Consider the following 22,404-nt stretch of genomic DNA (forward strand, 5'->3'; position numbering starts at 1 on the left):
CGAGGAAGAACTGTCGTACTGCAGGGATCAAGGAAACATGATTAAAACTGCATGTGTTGTTTGCGTTGGACATGAGGGGAAACAAGGAAGAACTGTCGTACTGCAGGGATCAAGGAAACATGATATGTTACTGCATGTGTTGTCCGTGTTGGACATGAGGGGAAACGAGGAAGGACAGTCGTACTACAGGGATCAAGGAAACATTATATATGACTGCATGTGTTGTTTGCGTTGGACATAATCAGACACAAGGAAGGACAATCTTACTGCAGGGATCAAGGAAACATGAAATGTTACTGCATGTGTTGTTTGCGTTGGACATGAGGGGCAACAAGGAAGGACAGTCGTACTACAGGGATCAAGGAAACATGATATGTTACTGCATGTGTTGTTTGTGTTGGACATAATCAGACACAAGGAAGGACAATCTTACTACAGGGATCAAGGAAACATGATATCTTGCTGCAAGTGTTGTCTGTGTTGCACATGAGGGGAAACAAGGAAGGACAATCTTACTACAGGGATCAAGGAAACATGATATCTTAATGCAAGTGTTGTCTGTGTTGGACATAATCAGACACAAGGAAGGACAATCTTACTACAGGGATCAAGGTACACGATATCTTACTGCAAGTGTTGTCTGTGTTGGCCATGATGGTCGTTCTCGGGACGGCGGAATCACAGCTCGCTGATGTTGTTGCATACAAACAGGCTATCTTCTTCTCCGTCTCTCTGATCACATACAGTTACTTTATCATAGACACTGACCAAAATGACATAACAAATCGTATTGTAACATAGGTGAAGTCCGAGCAGTGTACAGTTCATGTAAAATAATGTCCGCAATGCTTCAACCCAATAAAGATCCTTGCAAATATTTGTTGTGTATCCATATATGCACACCAAATATGTCAAAACCGCAATTGAGCATATACTAGTACCTGGATAAAAAATTTAATATTATGCATTTATATTATTCCTATATACACCGCAGGTATTCAGGTACAAGTGTCTGCTCAAATGCGGTTTGACACGTAACTGCATATTTCTCCACAAATTATGTTCAGAATTCATAACAATAATACAATTATATATAACTTGCTTTTGGGCGTATAATAACGCATCCCCACATCAGTGACACATTTATATATAATGATGCGATTTATCGTTATACATACGTGCATTTGTTTGCCCCGCTAACGTCGGCAATCAAATACGCCTTCTGACATACGCATGTGTCTGTCGTTGCTGAAAAAGAAGCCTACATGTATATATTGTGATTTATCATATAATGGGTAGGTTTCTCGGCAGGATAAAGCCAACGGATAAAAATGATATCCGTTGGGGTCATATGCGGATATAGATTCAAATACCAAAGGTCAAGTAGGGACTACTTTCAGTGTTTATAAACAAACATGGCGTCGCCCTTGTCAGTCGGCAATCGAGTCAGAAATAACCGTCGGGAATCTGGATAAACTACAGGGATAATTGCTATCATTATCAAAAGAACAGTCTAATATACTTAAAATCAGTGTCTTACTGTGAAGTACCTAAGGCATTTTATAAGTTTTGGCAACTTTGGAGATATTAATTTCGAAACAGTTTTGCGAGGGCACTTGGCCTAGCCAAGCGGGATCAGTATCTGTGCTTGTAGACCTCTGCGGCTTGAAACCTTTTCCACAAATTAAAATAGTTGGATTTGGCCGAAATAAGTTGAATTGTTACCTTGTTTCGTTTTGTAGAGTATCTTCGCTAAATACAATGTTTACTCCTAATGCAGGATATTTACCAACCCCAAAACACACAAGCGTGATAACCTCTATATATCGGGTTATCTCTCCAGGTTATCACACATCACATACATGTACCCGCAATGTATAAACGTAATATATACAATCTACAATTGATATTACATGCTTCAATATAATTTCAAGTTAATTATGTCCCTCGTCCAAAACATTGAGTTTGCAATTGAAACTTGCAACTGAGTTACAACGTTTGTGGAGCTGATTACAAGTGAGTGAGTATGGTTTTACGCCGCTTTGAGCAATATTCCGGCAATATCACGGCGGGGGACACCAGAATTTGGCTTCACACATTGTACCCATGTCGGGAATCGAACCCGGGTCTTCGGCGTAACGAGCGAACGCTTTAACCACTAGGCTACCCGACCGCCCCAGCTGTTTACAAGAGAAGCCATCGATGTAACTGCGCTGTAAAACAAGTATGTTGTATATTGATTCTTAACTAAAGGGAAAACCATATTGAAAAACCACATTAGATTTTTCCCAGCGCAGTAATACCTTATCATTACTGGGAAAACGCTGATTCAACTGAAAAATAGGACAGTAATGCCTCGCTGATATAGCCCCATAATTTCGTCCCTTTTGAGAGGTCTGCAAGTATATCTGCTGAACACAGTGAAGGCTGGTGAAAACACAATGTTTCAAACGTCAAATTGTCTGTCGGAAATGTCTACAGACAGTACAGCTGATGTTCTAAAAGATAACTGACTGATAACTTCGTCTTTATGGTATGGTTGAAATCTCGAGGCGGCTCCAGATTCTGACGATGACAACCGCGATGTGTTTCACGCTACATAGCCAGCTATGAGTGTAGCTAAATGCTACGATGTTTTAAGGACTAGGCAATGTTGTTAATCGGAAAGGTAATTTGGTGCTATACATTCAGCGTAAATGTTTAACTTTTAATAGTGGATCTATCGCAGATCATGCACATGAGCTCACATCTGCGAGTGGACTTGGAACATTTTAGGAGAGAATTTGGTTTCCTATTTTGAAACCAGTTTAGAAACCAGTATTTCCTCAGTTGAGATTATATCATTAGACTTCCGCATTTCATAGATAATCCTGAACTGGGGGCTGTCGGGTAGCCTAGTGGTTAAAGCGTTCGCTCGTCACGCCGAAGACCCGGGTTCGATTACCGACATGGGTACAATGTGTGAAGCCCATTTCTGGTGTCCCCCGCTGGAATATTGCTAAAAGCGGCGTAAAACGAACTCACTCACTCACTCCTAAACTGGCAAACTTTCGTTCATTGAAAGAGATTATCAGCTGCATTAGCATGTGATGACAAAGAAAATAAGAAATATAATATTTTTTCGGCTAAATATTTCTTCATTAAAAGTAATATTACAGAGATTTGTTTTCCTCTGTGGCGGGTTTGATTGCATTTCAAGCGTGACAGAAACATAAATCACAATCAGTCAAACAAATATGTACACACCGCCAAACCAGCTGTTGATATGAAGATAAATAGTAAACGAGTCAGACCACGACGTGCACTTTGAGATAAGATATGATTGACATTTAGGTTACAGGCACAAGGTCTCACCTTTTTTTCTAAACACGCATACAAATAAATACGAACGTCATAAACGTTTCAAGTGGCACTAGCGAATAAATGCTCAACGATTATTATCACAAAGTATATTAGAAAACTTGATACAAATGCGTTGGGATGGATTCCTAGCCCTGTTTGATCCCAACATCGGCCAGAAAGAAGTTGATGCTCCGAATTTAAAACAGGATCTTAATATTTTATTTACTTTATATTAACTATTAATTTTGTTGCCCATAAATACTGTCGATGTCCTGAAGAGTGACGCCAATAATCTATTTTGCCGAGTTACAGTATTTGAAGAGTTTGCTTTTGTTTCGAACAGACAGGTTTCTGTCCCAACTGGTGAAGTTAAAAGCATATGTTCTATAAAACATTGAGATGGTGGTAGAGTAAATTTGAAAATTCTTAAACGTCGAAGGAAATACATATACAAGCGCTGTTGTGAGATAATGGGTGAGATGACGCAACCTTGAGGGACCCCGGCAGATGTGCTAACAAGAGGTGAGTGAATGCCGTTAGTCGTCTCTTATATAATTACAATAAGCAGTAGTGTGTTTGGGATCTACTGCAGCCCCGGGTCTCACAAGGTTATCTACACGTGATTAAAAATCCACATTGAACTTGGAAACTGTATTATAGTCCTTACTTAGCACCATAGTTCCATCAGTGTTGGAATTCTAAATTTTAGATGCTGGGATTTATCTGAAATCGCAGGATACACTGTAATAATGTGAACCTCACATGTGTTAGATTCTTAACATTGGATTGCGTTAGCTAAACACATACTAAGACTGTAATTAGATTACATAGTTTGCATACGTTCATTTGACGACCGACGTCGAATATATGCTTGTGATCATCATACAATGCATACAGCAGTAGCTGACACATCAGATATTTGTGAGTGTGTTCTGATCTTCACTATAAGTATGTGACCACAAAATATAGCAATAATGAAATTAAATAAACCTGATGTTGATACAACAGTGTATATGGCCGGTATACACGATGTCCATTTGCCATTCACGTCTATATGTATTTATAGCCACGTTTTACATTAATAGACCAGTAGACAAGATACAGCAATATACATTGATGAGTATATATCTTACAACACGTTCCACTTCCAAACTTTGTGTTCCCTTCTTCAGCCACCTGTTTCAGGGTTCTGCTTGCTTCACAACCTGTTCCAGTTTTGCTCTCCAGACATGCAAACTGTGCAATCAGGGCGCTAAACGAATGTCGAAAAAGATGAGTGCTTTGTTACAAAGTCACAAATATAACAGATTACAGAGTATTGCATTTCAGACAATTAATGATAGAAAGGGGAAAGTTATTGAGGACACTTTTATTAATACTAAATTCATTCTTATTTTCATTTTCGGACGTGCAACTGAATACAGGCGTAAAAACTTCGAACATGCTGACCAGATGATAAAGTCATACATACTCGCAGGTCATGTCCGCTTTGGCGTAGGCGACCTGGCATACACAAACATCACTTAATGCTGAAAAATAGTTAAAATATATGTTATAATATTGAAACATTCATATCTTTATATAAATATGATTATTATTGAAAGTATATTTCCACTGTACACGTACAACAAAATCAGTTGTTTATTTCCATCACACGGACTGTAGGTTATGTGCAGAAAGAATATTCAGGGCGCTCAGAGGCTACCCTCAGTTAGTCAGTCTTTACCCATAACGCTACTTCAACGTTATTTGTTCGTTCTCGTTCATTTAGTATCGACCTGATTAATTGAACGTTAGACATTTGTGTAATATGTAAGTACTACTTACTGCCTCTACATGAAGTATCTATTTTCCCATCAGCTGTTGTCGCCACAGCATTTCTCGTGGCAGTATTATCACAACCATTAGCTGTTCCAGCCCACAGACAGTTCATCAGAACTTTTAGAGAGCTGTATAAATATTATAATAGCAGTTTCTTTCAGAAAAACACTTTCTTTTCATTAGTTCGAAAATGCAGTTGTTATTACTGACCCGTTAAGGGTGGAAAAATAACATACTTACCTCAAATGGGAAAGGACGGACAAACAGGTCATGATATATCAAATGCATTTCACATTTAGTTAATTTGTACAAAAATGGTTTAGAGATCAGTTAGATTCTTGTATAGATGACAAAATGACATGTGTTAATCAAACGTAATAAACGTGATATTGATTCAGAAAACAGAATACACACTACGAGTCCAGTGTCAACCGTGCAGAACACTCACTCGCATAGTGCAGCTGTGGATTTCAAGAAGGCGACCTGACAGGTGCACACGTCCCGGCGAGGTGAAACTGAAAAATGTCGAAGTACATATGACCAGCACGATTCCTTTTAATAAATATATCACGTCCATAACCAGAGAATAACCAGTCTCGATTATCCATCGAAAGAGATTTCAATTGGCGTAAAAGCTACAATAGGGTGAAAGATGTTTGCGAAAAGGGTGAGTCCTTCAACAGTGACATTCTGAACTTAAAACCTAAAATTGCATTTCAGCATTCAGTATTTGAAACACAAGAATACATATCAGGAATAGCCTATGCTAATGATTTCAAAAATATCGTCATGGCAATGCATTTTTCGCAATATCTTCACAAAACAAAGAATGAATTTCGGGAACATTTTTGCTGAAAACCGAGCAATTTTGTATTAAAGAATGAATTCGGGGAATATCTCTACTTGAAAGCCCAACAGTGTATTTCAGTGTTGACTATGTACAGCCCAAGACTGCATTTTAGGGCTAACTATATACACCGCAAGACTTCGTTTCAGCAACATATGCACATAACACCCGCTCGCAAACTGATAATCCAGACCCATGTTCACACATTGAGTTTAGAGTCAAGGGCTTTAAGCATTAGAGCCTAAATTTGTCAAACGATCCAATGATGTGAATGGTTGGTACTTTCATCAGGGCTATCAACTTACTGCATGATAAAGAGTTATCTTGCGTGGCTTGGTCATCGGCGAGTGTTTTTATATTTTTAGAACCATCACAGCTGGTAGTGCCTGCCGCCGTGTACAAACAGTGGTAGTATGTCTCCAAGGCCCTGTGACAGGAAAGACAAAACCATGTAAGCAGAGATGTGAATCAGTCATGTGGGAAGTCTGTCATATAAGAAGTGGTTTCTTTGCTTACTGGAGTGAGTAAATAACTTGTGTTAAGGTAAAAAGCCAATGCGCCATACGCCAGCTATGACAGTAGTGCAAAGTAACTCAGTACGTACGTAATGCAAAGTAACTCAGTACACATGTAATAATTTATTCCCCCTGGAGATTGTCTCCTGGAGAAGTAATATCTTAAAGTTTCAAGAGGAAATGTTCGCCAAGGATATTATTTCCACAGCTAGTATCCTACTGCCACTGCAATATTTCCCCCATGAATATTCTTTCCTTTGGAATAATATTTTGACCCCAAAACATTCATCGTTTACACATACACGGGTCCGTTTTCTAAGATAGGAATAAACTTGTAAACTAGTTAAAAAAATAAAAGATGGAACCTTAAAAAAGAGCTATTAGAAATTACGTGTTGAATATATAGCATCGTAAATCTATCTACCAATCGGAAACTACGAAGATTTATTTAAATCAATTTAAACCCATTTCATTGATATGCTCATGACACATGACACTGATTACTTCATCCAGACCTAGACTTCACTGATTTCAACAAACGTCATACCAAGTTCACAATAAAGGACACTTTTGGCATTGTCAGTTTAAGTATTCAAAGACTTACGCGCATGTTGCAGCTGTTGTTGCCATTGGAATCACACAATCCTTGCATATAGACCCAGAAGGATAGGCTACAAGATGACGTTTAAAATGTGAGACGCAAGACATGGTTTTATGATGGACATTACATATTTATCAATTATTGACCATTCATGGGGGCAATATAAATGTTTTATGGACCCAAGAAACTGATATTGAGTCCAGCTTCTTGGGTCCATAAAAGATGATATTGCCTAAATTGTGATCAATAATTGTTTAATACAGAATAGAAAAAAAAAAGAATATTCAAAATAAAAAAATAATTGATACTGATGACACGGCATGTCTTAAGATGATGCACAACAAGACTTGTGTTACGCTCTCGGTGATTGGCTGAATATATTTCTGTTATGATGCAGCTACAGAATTTATTCATTTTGGATTTTCAATTGGATAATAAAGATATAATTTGTGAATGTAATAACTATTGAATACTTGAATATAGCTGCAGAAAAAAAGTTATCCATTTTGCGTTTTCAATTGGATGTTAACACTGATCGAACTAACTCTGTTCTCAGCTATTTACAACTTACTGGAAGGGCAGGACGTGACACCATCCATGGCTGTACTGACAGTACCCGCATAGGTGTGGCGGGCTGTTCCATCACATGCAATACCAGTTGTCGTTACAAGGCAGTCCATCTTGGTCTTTAAAGCACTGACAATGCGATGTTCACACATCATATACATCATATAATAAATGCTTAATCGCAAAACAGATATTTCAAATACATGATAAATGAGATATATCTATATCTTGTGTTGTTTTTGTGTTGTGTTGCACTGTGTGGTGCGCTTTGGTGTGTGCGGTGCGGTGCGGTGGCGTGGCGTGGCATGGCGTGGCGTGGCGTGGCCTGGCCTGGCCTGGCCTGGCCTGGCGTTGCGTGGCGTGGCCTAGCGTGGCCTGGCCTGGCCTGGCCTGGCCTGGCGTGGCGTGGCGTGGCGTGGCCTGGCGTGGCGTATCTTGGCTTGGCCTGGCCTGGTTGTGGTGTACACATGTGTAAGGTGTTGATGATGCAGTGAGCTGGATGTAGTTTTGTTAAGGGTTGTGTTGTTAGCAGTAAACGCCAATTTCACCATTCACTTCAAACTTAGACGACGGACAAATAGGACCTCACAGGCACCTTGTAAGAAATTGTTGCAGTCGGGAGATTTTGAGATTGCCTTTGAATTGTTATTGATACATATGATACCATCTAGTCCGTTTAATCAGTACATGACCGAAGAGTAGCTGTCACACATACCTGCATTCCGCAGTTTCATCAGCTCTTGCAGTTTTCAAGTAGACAACTGTACAGCTGCAAGTGTCCGTAGCGGCTTTAATAGAAGGATATAAACAACACTTCTGAATGGCTCATGACATCCATAACATGTATGTCGGGCTTCACAAGTGCCATGAGTTGATATTGTAAACACAAAACAGTTAAAGATGTAGACACAGAATGAGTCGGAGGAATAATGTAAGTAAGTTGTTTTATTCTTCAGGACAACATGAAAACCAAAATCCGACTTACTACAGGATGCCGTGTCCGTCACCGCTTGGTCAGCAGCTGTAGCAAGCTGAATGATGGTTTGTGAACCGTCACAGCTTGTTAAAGATGCTGTCTTCGTGTCCAAACAACCAAGAAATGTCTTCAGGGCGCTGTTATTTACACCATAAAGTACATTTGTCACACGACACATCAATTTTGAAGATGTAACATTTCTCAAAGGCTTCAAGACTTAATCTGAATATACTGAGAGCAAATTATGTTTTGAAACTTCACACCTTCAACATACGTGTTGGGCTGTTCTTATATTGATTGTCAACACACTTGCATCATTAGAAAACACATTTCACATTTCACAAATGAATTCATGAAAAAACGTTTCTTAAAATACCAGCGTCTAAAGACCTTTCCGTTTCATTCTGAATGTTAATTGTAGTTATGTTCAAACATGTTTTATTTTGTAAGACACCTACCCGCATTTATCTCCAGCGGGGTCTACTGCTGCATAAGGGATCATACAGAGTTTGCAGACATCGGACGCTACGGAGAAAGAGACAATTTCAAAGTCTTGTAACTTTAAAAAAGGTCCATGATAACCTATTTATAAGTATATATAATATATATACCTATATTCTTCCAAATCATAGACCACTTTGGAAAAGTTATACAAATTCTTCACATTTTAGGCAATTGTCTAGGTTTCCTGTGCAATCTTTTCATTAACAAATATACTATGTACTCGTAAGCGGAACACACGAGTCTACCTACTTTCAGCAGCACAAGCTCCTGATACCAAATCAGCCTTGAAACCATCAACCAAAGCATTCCTCTTAGTTGTTCCATCACAGCCCAGGGTTTCAGATTTGTACAGGCACTCCATCTTGGTTCGCTGAGCGCTGGCAGAGACAAAGAAATCAGGTAATTAGTTTCACCGTATGAATTTGTGTGCGTCTTCATTTTGTTGTTCTGCACACAAGCTTGTACAGGTTGGTCTTTCTCATACGTGTACACTGAACAAATTAAATAAAGTAAGACATCATTCAGAAAATATCAAGTTTCATAATGACGGCGGTCTGTAAATAATCGTGTCTGGACCAGACAATCCAGTGATTGATATGAGCATCAATCGACACAATTGGGACCTATTCTTTACGTGTTACTTCGTACTGACAACCCCCAGTCGGAATGGGTAATTATTGCGTTAACTGCCCCCATTATAGGAACGGAACAGTAGTAGAATAAGTATGAACATGTTTGTACTTACGTGCATTTATTGGAGGATATGTCTGTCTTTGCATAAGCGATTTCACATTCGCATGTACTTGAAACAACTGCAAACAGATATGATCATACGTACTTGTCAGAAACACAATATTTATTTGGATTATTATTCATTTTCACACACATAACTTTAAGATGGTAACAACATGTTTAATGCTGGTTTTATTATGACCAGCTGTTTGACTCAACCTCAGTGTAAAGAGAAAAACTATGCCTTCGATGTATTCCCATGAACCATGTTCTGCACTGAGGCATCGCTTGTTTTGAAGTTGATTGCCTGCACTAGTGTTAACCGAACCTATTTGTGTAACTGTGAAGACTAACGGTTGCAACTGCAACCCCGAGTTTTCATTACTTGAAAGTTACGCTCGGGGTTGACGTTGTCCATATTCTATGCAAGATAAACCCTAACAGTAACCGGTGCAGGAAGAGAGTGGATCCTGATCAGGTTGTAGTGAGATGGAGTGTGTGTGAAGGGGGGTGCGGGACCGCGGCTGGAGGGCGGTGGATGCGGGTTGGGTTGGTGTGAGGCGGTTAGTCATCATTATTTTCACTTAAACGTTCATACGCTGCAAAAACACTAACTTCCAAACTCTGCACAGCGAATCGCGGCGCCTTAGACGATTGGGCTACCCGTGCCCCACTTGAGCACTCAAGGTCAAGGTTACTAGAGGGCTTTCTCTTTGGCATATCAGGGACATTTTCTGTGACATTTTCGACTCTGCTTTTTGCAGAGATTTCTGTTTGATATGGGAAGGGTTTTGTCGCTTTATTTATATTTCTGTGCTAGAACGATAAAATATAGTGAGTACATGTTTCTTAGTCAACAACTATCATCAAGAAGAAGGTCACCTTGCCCTACTTTTCAGACCAAGATATAAATATATTCAGAATAGATATGTGTAAGGAATAAGTAAGGATATTTTATGAGTACTTCTGTGCATATCTTTTTCTTTCTACCTTGTTAAAAAAGGTTGAGATATGGAAATGTTTGAGTGGACACCATTGTGAAATGGGGCAAGTAAAAATTATGTGTTGCCATAAAGATGGCTAAGGCTAATAATCTGTTAGGAATTTTGTTATTTTGTTACCATAAGCATGATAAGTAAGCATAATGCTTGGCTAAGGCAAAATAATTTCAAACCTATATTTCTGAGATCACTAAAAGGTGGAATCCCAAGAGTCACCATATAGAAAACAGTGGTTGTATTACCAACCATAAGCGTTAGTTGTTTTAAATAAACGCATATTTACTTCGTTTATTTTCACAAACCAGTATTATTTTCAAACATATTTTCAAAACCACAATTATACAACTTTCTAAAAAAGATAGTTTAGGTCATCTTTGGCACACGAACACGAGCAGTTGCAAATGTAACCCCTACAACACCATATGAACTCTAGGGGTTGCAATAACAACCCTTAGTGTTAACTTTTGAAAGGACTGAATAAATACTTAGTTTATATTCCCAAACAAATATCATTTTTAAACAAGTTTTCAAAAGTCATGTATATAGACACCGCCAATGTCTTTCATCCGTGTATTATGCTCAGTTATTATAGAATATTCATAGATTTGACAGAAAGCATAAACAGTGAACTAACCTACACCGATAAAAAATGTTGTCAAAGGATTCAAGCATTAGAATATTTTATCACGGACTCTTTCACGCTGTACCCAAATCATAATCCCGAAAGCAGTTGCAACCGCTGTTGATAAGATTGGCAGAGATTGGCATTGACAGTGTTCATAGTTACACTCAGGGTTAGGTGAACACAAGGGGTTTTAACACCGCATCTGACTTCTTGCAATGCACCATTTAACATTTATCATTCTATTCACAGGATTGAAAGGCTTTTAACATCAGACTTAAAACCCGAAATACCAGTGTGCCGGATGTTGTCACGGACAGGTTCTTACCACAAGCAGTGTCGGCCTTTATGTCTGTGTGTGCAGCATCCGCCAACGCTGAAGGTAACGTGGATCCATCACAAGCCGCGGCTGTCTTGTCAGCCAAACACACAATGAGGGCCTTCAGAGCCCTGTGAACACAAATGTTCATACAAAGTATAGAAAGCATTAATTGTGTTCTGTGTAATGAATACCCCCAAACTATCCAGATTGGTGATTGCTAAATAAAGAGCCGCACAATAGAGTTGGGCGTGTTTTTACACTCTTCAAAAAAGAAACTCACATGTAGTATGTAGTATATTGAACCTGACTTCACAAAAAATCCGGTATATACATTGGATATATGTTATTGGAAAATGTTGGTGGCCTGATATTCGACAAACGATTGCAGTGTCTTAAACGGCATTGATTTCACACTTGTTCAAACATATCATGGAGGAAAACAGTACAGCGTGGCAGTGGCTATAAAAAGGCAATAATGTGTCATTCAGTTGTCAACATTGTTCAAGTTCGAAAATGCCGAGACTCAGCACTGCCGATCGGAACATCGCCATATGACATATCCAAAGAGGGGAATCGCAGTCTTCTGTTGCACGCCACTTCAACGTCCACCACATCAACATTTGCCTCCTTTGAGACCGATACACATAGTTCAATTCCACTGCAGTCCGTCCGAGAACCAGCCGACTAAGAGTTAACAGCTCTGCACAGGATCGCAACATTCGACTGTTCCACCTACGTCATTGCAATGCCACAGCTATGGAGACTGCAGGACGCATCCCTGGTTTAGTGAGGATATCGGACCAGACGGTCAGGAACCATCTTCGCAAGGCCGGAATCCGACCGAGAAGACCACTTATCGTCCCTGTTTTGCAACCGATCCATCGACAGCGAGGCTTGCGTTTGGTGCAATGCCTTACAGAATTGGAATTTGAGAAACTGGAGACGAGTGTGTTTTAGCGATGAATCACGATTTCTTCTTTACCGGTGAGATGGAATACAACGTGTTTATCGTCGTCGAAATGAGCGTTTAATACGTGAATTCGAAACAATTCGGTGGCGGTAGTGTCATAGTGAGGGGGCCATATACTACACCACGAGATCTGACTTTGTTGTGGTTCAGGGAAATTTGACTGCAAACCGCTACATGAATCAAATTCTTCCACCTCACCTTCTTCCAATCATTGACCGCAAGAGGGAGTTGTTTCAACAGGACAACATTCCACCGCACACAGCTCGTGTCATGGTAGACTACCTTCATAATCCTAACATCAACGCCTTGCCCTTGCCGTCGAGATCTCCAGATCGCAACCCAATGGAACACTCAGGCTCGCTGATTTGGTTGATGCATGTCATCGTATTCCAATTGAGTGGATCGATGCTCATGATGCCAATCACTGGATTGTCTGGTCCAGACTCGATTATTTACAGACCGCAGTTATATTGCGGCGTTGAACAACAAACAAACAAACAAAACTTCTCGGAAGAACTCGATCGACGGGTACGTCAACGTCGGAATATGCCGCAGACACTCCAACAACTGACCAACGCGTTACAAGCAGAATGGTGCAGAATGGCGCAGAATTTCGCAGGACAGAATTCGTACACTTATCCAAAATGAACATTGTACACAGGGCAGATCACACAGGAGTTAGCAGTATTTCACTTTCGCAAACCACACACCCCGCCTTTGTAAGGAACCGAGCCTAAGTAATGACGTCCAGTGAAGTTGTTTGTAAAGCATCAGTTCAACAATGGCATCTTGTGACATCGTCCGTTATTTATAAACTAAACAATGGCGTCTCGTCGAGTACTCCGTAGTGTATCAACTAAACAATGGCGTCTCGTCGAGTAGTCCGTAGTGTATCAACTAAACAATGGCTTCTCGTCGAGTTGTCCCTGTTGAATGAACTAAACAATGACATCCTGTGGAGTAATCAGTAATATGTTAAGTTAATAATGAACTAAACAATGTCGTCTCGTCAAGTAGTCCGTAGTGTAGCAACTAAAAATGGCGTCCCGTGGAGAAATCAGTAATATTTTAACTTAACAATGCAATACCGTAAAGTTGTTAGAAACGTATCATCTAAACTGTGGCACAGAAGATGCAGAGAAAATGGGGGAAACATCTACTCTGGACGACTTGGTTAATTTCCTGGACCACTTTACTCCATCTAAATACGTGACTTACGTGCATTTGTTGGCTGCAGGATCCACTGATGCCTTGGCGTAGTCAATCTGGCACTGACAGGTGTCAGTCAAGCCCGCACCTAAACATTGACAAACAATTGGAGAGTCAATGAATTGTGGTTGCATACAGACAATGACAACACCAAAAGTATGTATTTTAAACGGTGGACTTAAATCCTTACTTGTATTTGATAACATTAGCTGATTTGGTTCTGATAGGTTACAATGACAGACTATCAACCAGTTTAGACATCGCTACCATCTGATTGTATCATATAGTTTTACATTTATACACTGTCAGTAATTATATAGAAATGAATAACACTCAAATTTCTCATTGTACTTTTATAGTTACTTTCATAATAATGTGAAACCAGTAGTATTGTAATACAAACAGCAAGTCGTGTAACCGCATTTGAAACATGTGTTAGTTCAGCCACGATCCTCTTTACACAAAAGCCGAGGACTGTAATAATATATTTACAGACTCGTATGTGCACGTCATTACAAAACACTTTAGCCATTATGGGAAACTCTCCTGCCAAATATGCCCGTGTACCATATTGGCTATTGTAACATCTGCAACGAGTGAACCGTTACTACGTTGTGACTCTCTTCAAGTTAAGATAGTAATATGATTTGGATGAATGTATGGTTTGCAATGGAATTTTAGGAACCAAAAGAACGTACTACATGTGCCTGATTGAAGATACGTCTCTAGATCTGTGCCGAGTTGAGCTCTTGTCTTGGTGAAGGCAGTCTCTCCTGTGCATCCAGTGTCAGTTGTCGACCTCAGACATGTAACCACGCCTTTTTGGGCGCTGTCATGATTAAAACATATGTTTAATGTATACACTTGAGTGCATTAGATAATACACAGATTAGTTAATTCGTTTGGATACTTATGTTCTCATGTTAAATTTCAGTGACATATATATATGTTCATAAATTATTTGTATTTCCGCGCGATGTTGATCTTTCCTTTTCTGTACTAAAGGTACATTAATCTTGCAGAGTATATTTACAATACCAATGGTTTGCAAGTTGTGAGAAATAGGACGGGGTTTTTTCTGTTTAAGTCACTGATGAAATATATGATAACAAAACACATCTTACGCGCACTCGTCGGCGCTGGTTGTGTCAATACCGTATGCTCTCTGGCAGGAGCAGCTACTTGTTTTACCTGCAACGTGAGACAGATACAGTTATCCTTCCACTGTTTATGTGAATAACTAGCACTCAGTGTTTCCGCTGAATGTACTTCTTGAAGTAGTGGCGGCGACGAAACGCTTTTGATATACATGCATATATGTCATCACAAATGAATACTCTCCTCAATGACATATATATGTACAATACATGCCATTAAACTAACATTGTTTATGGACATACAGAAGTGTTACACAAGTCGTGTATTGTCTGCGTTGGATTTGACTGGACAAAATAAAGGTAACACTTCACAGGTGTCATCAGTGTTGTACATGAATAGAGAAAATGAAATGTAACTTGATCACTAATGCCGTCTGTGTTGGACATAATCAGACACAAGGAAGGACAATCTTACTACAGGGATCAAGGAAACATGATATCTTACTGCAAGTGTTGTCTGTGTTGGACATGAGGGGAAACAAGGAAGGACAATCTTACTACAGGGATCAAGGAAACATGATTTCTTACTGCAAGTGTTGTCTGTGTTGGATATAATCAGACACAAGGAAGGAAATTCGTACTACAGGGCTCAAGGAAACATGATATCTTAATGCAAGTGTTGTCTGTGTTGGACATGAGGGGAAACAAGGAAGGACATTCTTACTACAGGGATCAAGGAAACATGATATCTTACTGCAAGTGTTGTCTGTGTTGGACATAATCAGACACAAGGAAGGAAATTCGTACTATAGGGCTCAAGGAAACATGATATCTTACTGCAAGTGTTGTCTGTGTTGGACATGAGGGGAAACAAGGAAGGACATTCTTACTACAGAGATCAAGGAAACATGATATCTTACTGCAAGTGTTGTCTGTGTTGGACATCATCAGACACAAGGAAGGACAATCTTACAACAGGGATCAAGGAAACATGATATCTTACCGCAAGTGTCGTCTGTGTTGGACATAATCAGACACAAGGAAGGACAATCTTACTACAGGGATCAAGGTACATGATATCTTACTGCAAGTGTCGTCTGTGTTGGACATGATGGTCGTTCTCGGGACGGCGGAATCACAGCTCGCTGTTGTTGTTGCATACAAACAGGCTATCTTCTTCTCCGTCTCTCTGATCACATACAGTTACTTTATCATAGACACTGATCAAAAAGACATAACAAATCGTATTGTACCATAGGTGAAGTCCGAGCAGTGTACAGTTTATGTTAAATAATGTGCGCTATGCTTCAACCCAATAAAGATCCTTGCAAATATTTGTTGTGTATCCATATATGCACACCAAATATGTCAAAACCGCAATTAGGCATATACTAGTACCTGGATAAATATATTTATATTATGCATTTATATTATGCCTATATACACCGCAGGTATTCAGGTACAAGTATCTGCTCAAATGCGGTTTGACACGTAACTGCATATTTCTCCACAAATTATGTTCAGAATTCCTAACAATAATACAATTATATATAACTTGCTTTTGGGCGTATAATAACGCATCCCCACATCAGTGATACATCTATATATAAATGATGCGATTTATCGTTATACATACGTGCATTTGTTTGCCCCGCTAACGTCGGCAATCAAATAAGCCTTTTGACATACGCATGTGTCTGTCGTTGCTGAAAAAGAAGCCTACATGTATATATTGTGATTTACCATATAATGGGTAGGTTTCTCGGCAGGATAAAGCCAACGGATAAAGACGATATCCGCCCTTGTCAGTCGGCAATCGAGTCAGAAATAACCATCGGGAATCTGGATAAACTACAGGGATAATTACTATCACTATCAAAAGAACAGTCTAATATACTTAAAATCAGTGTCTAACTGTGAAGTACCTAAGGCATTTTATAAGTTTTGGCAACTTTGGAGATATAAATTTCGAAACAGTTTTGCGAGGGCACTTGGTCTAGCCAAGCGGGATCAGAAGCCATATCTGTGCTTGTAGACCTCTGCGGCTTGAAACCTTATCCACAAATTAAATGAGTTGGATTTGGCCGAAATATGTTGAATTGTTACCTTGTTTCGTTTTGTCGCTGTGTGTACATCTGATTGCACTTCTTAATGTTATGACAGGACGGGCTGACTGTCAACAACGTTTGAACGTGGCCGTGACGTCTCATAGATTCGGGTTAGAGTAGCTTCGCTAAATACAATGTTTACTTCTAATGCAGGATATTTACCATCCCCAAACACACAAGCGTGATAACCTCTATATATCAGGTTATCTCTCCAGGTTATCACACATCACATACATGTACCCGCAATGTATAAACGTAATATATACAATCTACAATTGATATTACATGCTTCAATATAATTTCAAGTTAGTTATGTCCCTCGTCCAAAACATTGAGTTTGCAATTGAAACTTGCAACTGAGTTACAACGTGCGTGGAGCTGATTACAAGTGAGTGAGTATGGTTTTACGCCGCGTTTAGCAATATTCCAGCAATATCACGGCGGGGGACACCAGAAATCGGCTTCACACATTGTATCCATGTCGGGAATCGAACCCGGGTCTTCGGCGTAACGAGCGAACGCTTTAACCACTAGGCTACCGACCGCCCCAGCTGATTACAAGGGAAGTCATCGATGTAACTGCGCTGTAAAACAAGTATGTTGTATATTGATTCTTAACTAAGAGGAAAACCAAATTGAAAAAACACATTAGATTTTTCCCAGCGCAGTAATACCTTATCATTACTGGGAAAACGCTGATTCAACTGAAAAATAGGACAGTAATGCCTCGCTGATATAGCCCCATAATTTCGTCCCTTTTGAGAGGTCTGCAAGTATATCTGCTGAACACAGTGAAGCCTGGTGAAAACACAATGTTTCGATCGTCATATTGTCTGTCGGAAATGTCTACAGACAGTACAGCTGATGTTCTAAAAGATAACTGACTGATTACTTCGTCTTTATGGTATGGTTGAAATCTCGAGGCGGCTCCAGATTCTGACGATGACAACCTCGATGTGTTTCACGCTACATAGCCAGCTATGAGTGTAGCTAAATGCTTCGATGTTTTAAGGACCAGGCAATGTTGTTAATCGGAAAGGTAATTTGGTGCTATACATTCAGCGTAAATGTTTAACTTTTAATAGTGGATCTATCGCAGATCATGCACATGAGCTCACATCTGCGAGTGGACTTGGAACATTTTAGGAGAGAATTTGGTTTCCTATTTTGAAACCAGTTTTGAAACCAGTATTTCCTCAGTTGAGATTATATTAATAGACTTCCGCATTTCATCGATAATCCTAAACTGGGGTTTGTCGGGTAGCCTAGTGGTTAATGCGTTTCTCTCGTCACGCCGAAGACCCGGGTTCGATTACCGACATGGGTTCAATGTGTGAAGGCTATTTCTGGTGTCCCCCGCCCTGATATTGCTGGAATATTGCTAAAAGCAGCGTAAAACAAACACACTCACTCACTCCTAAACTGGCAAACTGTCGTTCATTGAAAGAGATTATCAGCTGCATTTGCATGTGATGACAAAGAAAATAAGAAATATAATATTTTTTCGGCTAAATATTTCTTCATTAAAAGTAATATTACAGAGATTTGTTTTCCTCTATGGCGGGTTTGATTGCATTTCCAGCGTGACGGAAACATAAATCACAATCGGTCAATCAAATATGTACACACCGCCAAACCAGCGGTTGATATGAAGATAAATAGTAAACGAGTCAGACCACAACGTGCACTTTGAGATAAGATACGATTATCCCAAAGGACATTTAGGTTACAGACACAAGGTCTCACCTTTTTTCTAAACACGCATACAAATAAATACGAACGTCATAAACGTTTCAAGTAGCACTAGCGAATAAATGCTCAACGATTATTATCACAAAGTATATTAGAAAACTTGATACAAGTGTGTATGGATGGATTCCTAGCCCTGTTTGATCCCAACAACGGCCAGAAAGAAGTTGATGCTCCGAATGTAAAACAGGATCTTATATTGTATTTACTTTATTAACTATTAATTTTGTTGCCCATAAATACTGTCGATGTCCTGAAGAGTGACGCCAATAATCTATTTTGCCGTGTTACAGTATTTGAAGAGTTTGCTTTTGTTTCGAACAGACAGGTTTCTGTCCCAACTGGTGAAGTTAAAAGCATATGTTCTATAAAACATTGAGATGGTGGTAGAGTAAATTTGAAAATTCTTAAACGTCGAAGGAAATACATATACAAGCGCTGTTGTGAGATAATGAGTGTGATGACGCAACCTTGAGGGACCCCGGCAGATGTGCTAACAAGAGGTGAGTGAATGCCGTTAGTCGTCTCTTATATAATTACAATAAGCAGTAGTGTGTTTGGGATCTACTGCAGCCCCGGGTCTCACAAGGTTATCTACACGTGATTAAAAATCCATATTGAACTTGGAAACTGTATTATAATCCTTACTTAGCACCATAGTTCCATCAGTGTTGGAATTCTAAATTTTAGATGCTGGGATTTATCTGATATGGCAGGGTACACTATAATAATGTGAACCGTACATGCATGTTAGATTCTAAACATTGAATTGAGTTAGCTAAACAAATACTAAGACTGACTTTAGATTACATAGCTTGCATACGTTCATATGACGACCGACGTCGAATATATGCTTGTGTTCATCATACAATGCATACAGCAGTAGCTGACACATCAGACATTTGTGAGTGTGTTCTGATCTTCACTATAAGTATGTGACCACAACATATAGCAATAATGAAATTAAATAAACCTGATGTTGATACAACAGTGTATATGGCCGGTATACACGATGTCAATTTGCCATTCACGTCTATATGTATTTATAGCCACGTTTTACATTAATAGACCAGTAGACAAGATACAGCAATATACATTGATGAGTATATATCTTACAACACGTTCCACTTCCAAACTTTGTGTTCCCTTCTTCAGCCACCTGTTTCAGGGTTCTGCTTGCTTCACAACCTGTTCCAGTTTTGCTCTCCAGACATGCAAACTGTGCAATCAGAGCGCTAAACGAATGTCAGGAAAGATGAGTGCTTTGTTACATGCATAGAAGTCACAAATATAACAGATTACAGAGTATTGCATTTCAGACAATTAATGATAGAAAGGGGAAAGTTATTGAGGACACTTTTATTAATACTAAATTCATTCTTATTTTCATTTTCGGACGTGCAACTGAATACAGGCGTAAAAACTTCGAACATGCTGACCAGATGATAAAGTCATACATACGCGCAGTGACCAGTGGTCATGTCCGCTTTGGCGTAGGCGACCTGGCATACACAAACATCACTTAATGCTGAAAAATAGTTAAAATATATGTTATAATATTGAAACATTCATATCTTTATATAAATATGATTATTATTGAAAGTATATTTCCACTGTACACGTACAACAAAATCAGTTGTTTATTTCCATCACACGGACTGTAGGTTATGTGCAGAAAGAATATTCAGGGCGCTCAGAGGCTACCCTCAGTTAGTCAGTCTTTACCCATAACGCTACTTCAACGTTATTTGTTCGTTCTCGTTCATTTAGTATCGACCTGATTAATTGAACGTTAGACATTTGTGTAATATGTAAGTACTACTTACTGCCTCTACATGTAGTATCTATTTTCCCATCAGCTGTTGTCGCCACAGCATTTCTCGTAGCAGTATTATCACAACCAGTAGCTGTTCCAGCCCACAGACAGTTCATCAGAACTTTTAGAGAGCTGTATAAATATTATAATAGCAGTTTCTTTCAGAACAACACTTTCTTTTCATTAGTTCGAAAATGCAGTTGTTATTACTGACCCGTTAAGGGTGGAAAAATAACATACTTACCTCAAATGGGAAAGGACGGACAAACAGGTCATGATATATCAAATGCATTTCACATTTAGTTAATTTCTACAAAAATGGTTTAGAGATCGGTTAGATTCTTGTATAGATGACAAAATGACATGTGTTAATCAAACGTAATAAACGTGATATTGATTCAGAAAACAGAAAATCACACTACGAGTCCAGTGTCAACCGTGCAGAACACTCACTCGCATAGTGCAGCTGTGGATTTCAAGAAGGCGACCTGACAGGTGCACACGTCCCGGCGAGGTGAAACTGAAAAATGTCGAAGTACATATGACCAGCACGATTCCTTTTAATAAATACATCACGTCCATAACCAGAGAATAACCAGTCTCGATTATCCATCGAAAGAGATTTCAATTGGCGTAAAAGCTACAATAGGGTGAAAGATGTTTGCGACAAGGGTGAGTCCTTCACCAGTGGCATTCTGAACTTAAAACCTAAAATTGCATTTCAGCATTCAGTATTTGAAACACAAGAATACATATCAGGAATAGCCTATGCTAATGATTTCAAAAATATCGTCATGGCAATGCATTTTTCGCAATATCTTCACAAAACAAAGAATGAATTTCGGGAACATTTTTGCTGAAAACCGAGCAATTTTGTATTAAAGAATGAATTCGGGGAATATCTCTACTTGAAAGCCCAACAGTGTATTTCAGTGTTGACTATATACAGCCCAAGACTGCATTTTAGGGCTAACTATATACACCGCAAGACTTCGTTTCAGCAACATCTGCACATAACACCCGCTGATAATCCAGACCCATGTTCACACATTGAGTTTAGAGTCAAGGGCTTTTAGCATTAGAGCCTAAATTTGTCAAACGATCCAATGATGTGAATGGTTGGTACTTTCATCAGGGCTATCAACTTACTGCATGATAAAGAGTTATCTTGCGTGGCTTGGTCATCGGCGAGTGTTTTTATATTTTTAGAACCATCACAGCTGGTAGTGCCTGCCGCCGTGTACAAACAGTGGTAGTATGTCTCCAAGGCCCTGTGACAGGAAAGACAAAACCATGTAAGCAGAGATGTGAATCAGTCATGTGGGAAGTCTGTCATATAAGAAGTGGTTTCTTTGCTTACTGGAGTGAGTAAATAACTTGTGTTAAGGTAAAAAGCCAATGCGCCATACGCCAGCTATGACAGTAATGCAAAGTAACTCAGTACGTACGTAATGCAAAGTAACTCAGTACACATGTAATAGGATATTTATTCCCCCTGGAGATTGTCTCCTGGAGAAGTAATATCTTAAAGTTTCAAGTGGAAATGTTCGCCAAGGATATTATTTCCACAGCTAGTATCCTACTGCCACTGCAATATTTCCCCCA

At 39.3% G+C, this 22,404-nt stretch overlaps 1 protein-coding gene across 11 annotated transcripts in view; it reads right to left on the bottom strand.

Annotated features, from left to right (window-relative positions):
• LOC124118796 (G surface protein, allelic form 156-like) overlaps positions 1–22,404 on the bottom strand; it is a 190,918-nt gene that overhangs the window by 69,081 nt on the left and 99,433 nt on the right. For 8 of the 11 annotated variants that reach the window (XM_048386100.1, XM_048386092.1, XM_048386094.1 and 5 more), the window contains 25 exons: positions 21,949–22,070; positions 21,253–21,319; positions 20,810–20,931; positions 20,445–20,511; positions 20,100–20,218; positions 16,763–16,832; positions 16,212–16,315; positions 15,154–15,220; positions 14,728–14,858; positions 14,039–14,117; positions 11,857–11,978; positions 9,919–9,985; positions 9,423–9,550; positions 9,128–9,194; positions 8,679–8,806; positions 8,409–8,481; positions 7,698–7,822; positions 7,130–7,196; positions 6,316–6,437; positions 5,612–5,678; positions 5,170–5,291; positions 4,814–4,871; positions 4,476–4,594; positions 1,179–1,248; positions 629–732 (listed from right to left, as the gene is read on the bottom strand). In XM_048386100.1, the coding sequence (XP_048242057.1) occupies positions 629–732; positions 1,179–1,248; positions 4,476–4,594; positions 4,814–4,871; positions 5,170–5,291; positions 5,612–5,678; positions 6,316–6,437; positions 7,130–7,196; positions 7,698–7,822; positions 8,409–8,481; positions 8,679–8,806; positions 9,128–9,194; positions 9,423–9,550; positions 9,919–9,985; positions 11,857–11,978; positions 14,039–14,117; positions 14,728–14,858; positions 15,154–15,220; positions 16,212–16,315; positions 16,763–16,832; positions 20,100–20,218; positions 20,445–20,511; positions 20,810–20,931; positions 21,253–21,319; positions 21,949–22,070 (2,387 nt within the window). The remainder of the gene's footprint in view (positions 1–628; positions 733–1,178; positions 1,249–4,475; positions 4,595–4,813; positions 4,872–5,169; positions 5,292–5,611; positions 5,679–6,315; positions 6,438–7,129; positions 7,197–7,697; positions 7,823–8,408; positions 8,482–8,678; positions 8,807–9,127; positions 9,195–9,422; positions 9,551–9,918; positions 9,986–11,856; positions 11,979–14,038; positions 14,118–14,727; positions 14,859–15,153; positions 15,221–16,211; positions 16,316–16,762; positions 16,833–20,099; positions 20,219–20,444; positions 20,512–20,809; positions 20,932–21,252; positions 21,320–21,948; positions 22,071–22,404) is intronic. The other 3 variants (XM_048386099.1, XM_048386098.1, XM_048386097.1) reach the window with 3 other exon arrangements.

The sequence above is a fragment of the Haliotis rufescens genome, unplaced genomic scaffold (genome assembly GCF_023055435.1).
Source record: "Haliotis rufescens isolate VD_foot unplaced genomic scaffold, xgHalRufe1.0.p SCAF_6, whole genome shotgun sequence".
Classification (NCBI taxonomy): Eukaryota; Metazoa; Mollusca; class Gastropoda; order Lepetellida; family Haliotidae; genus Haliotis; species Haliotis rufescens.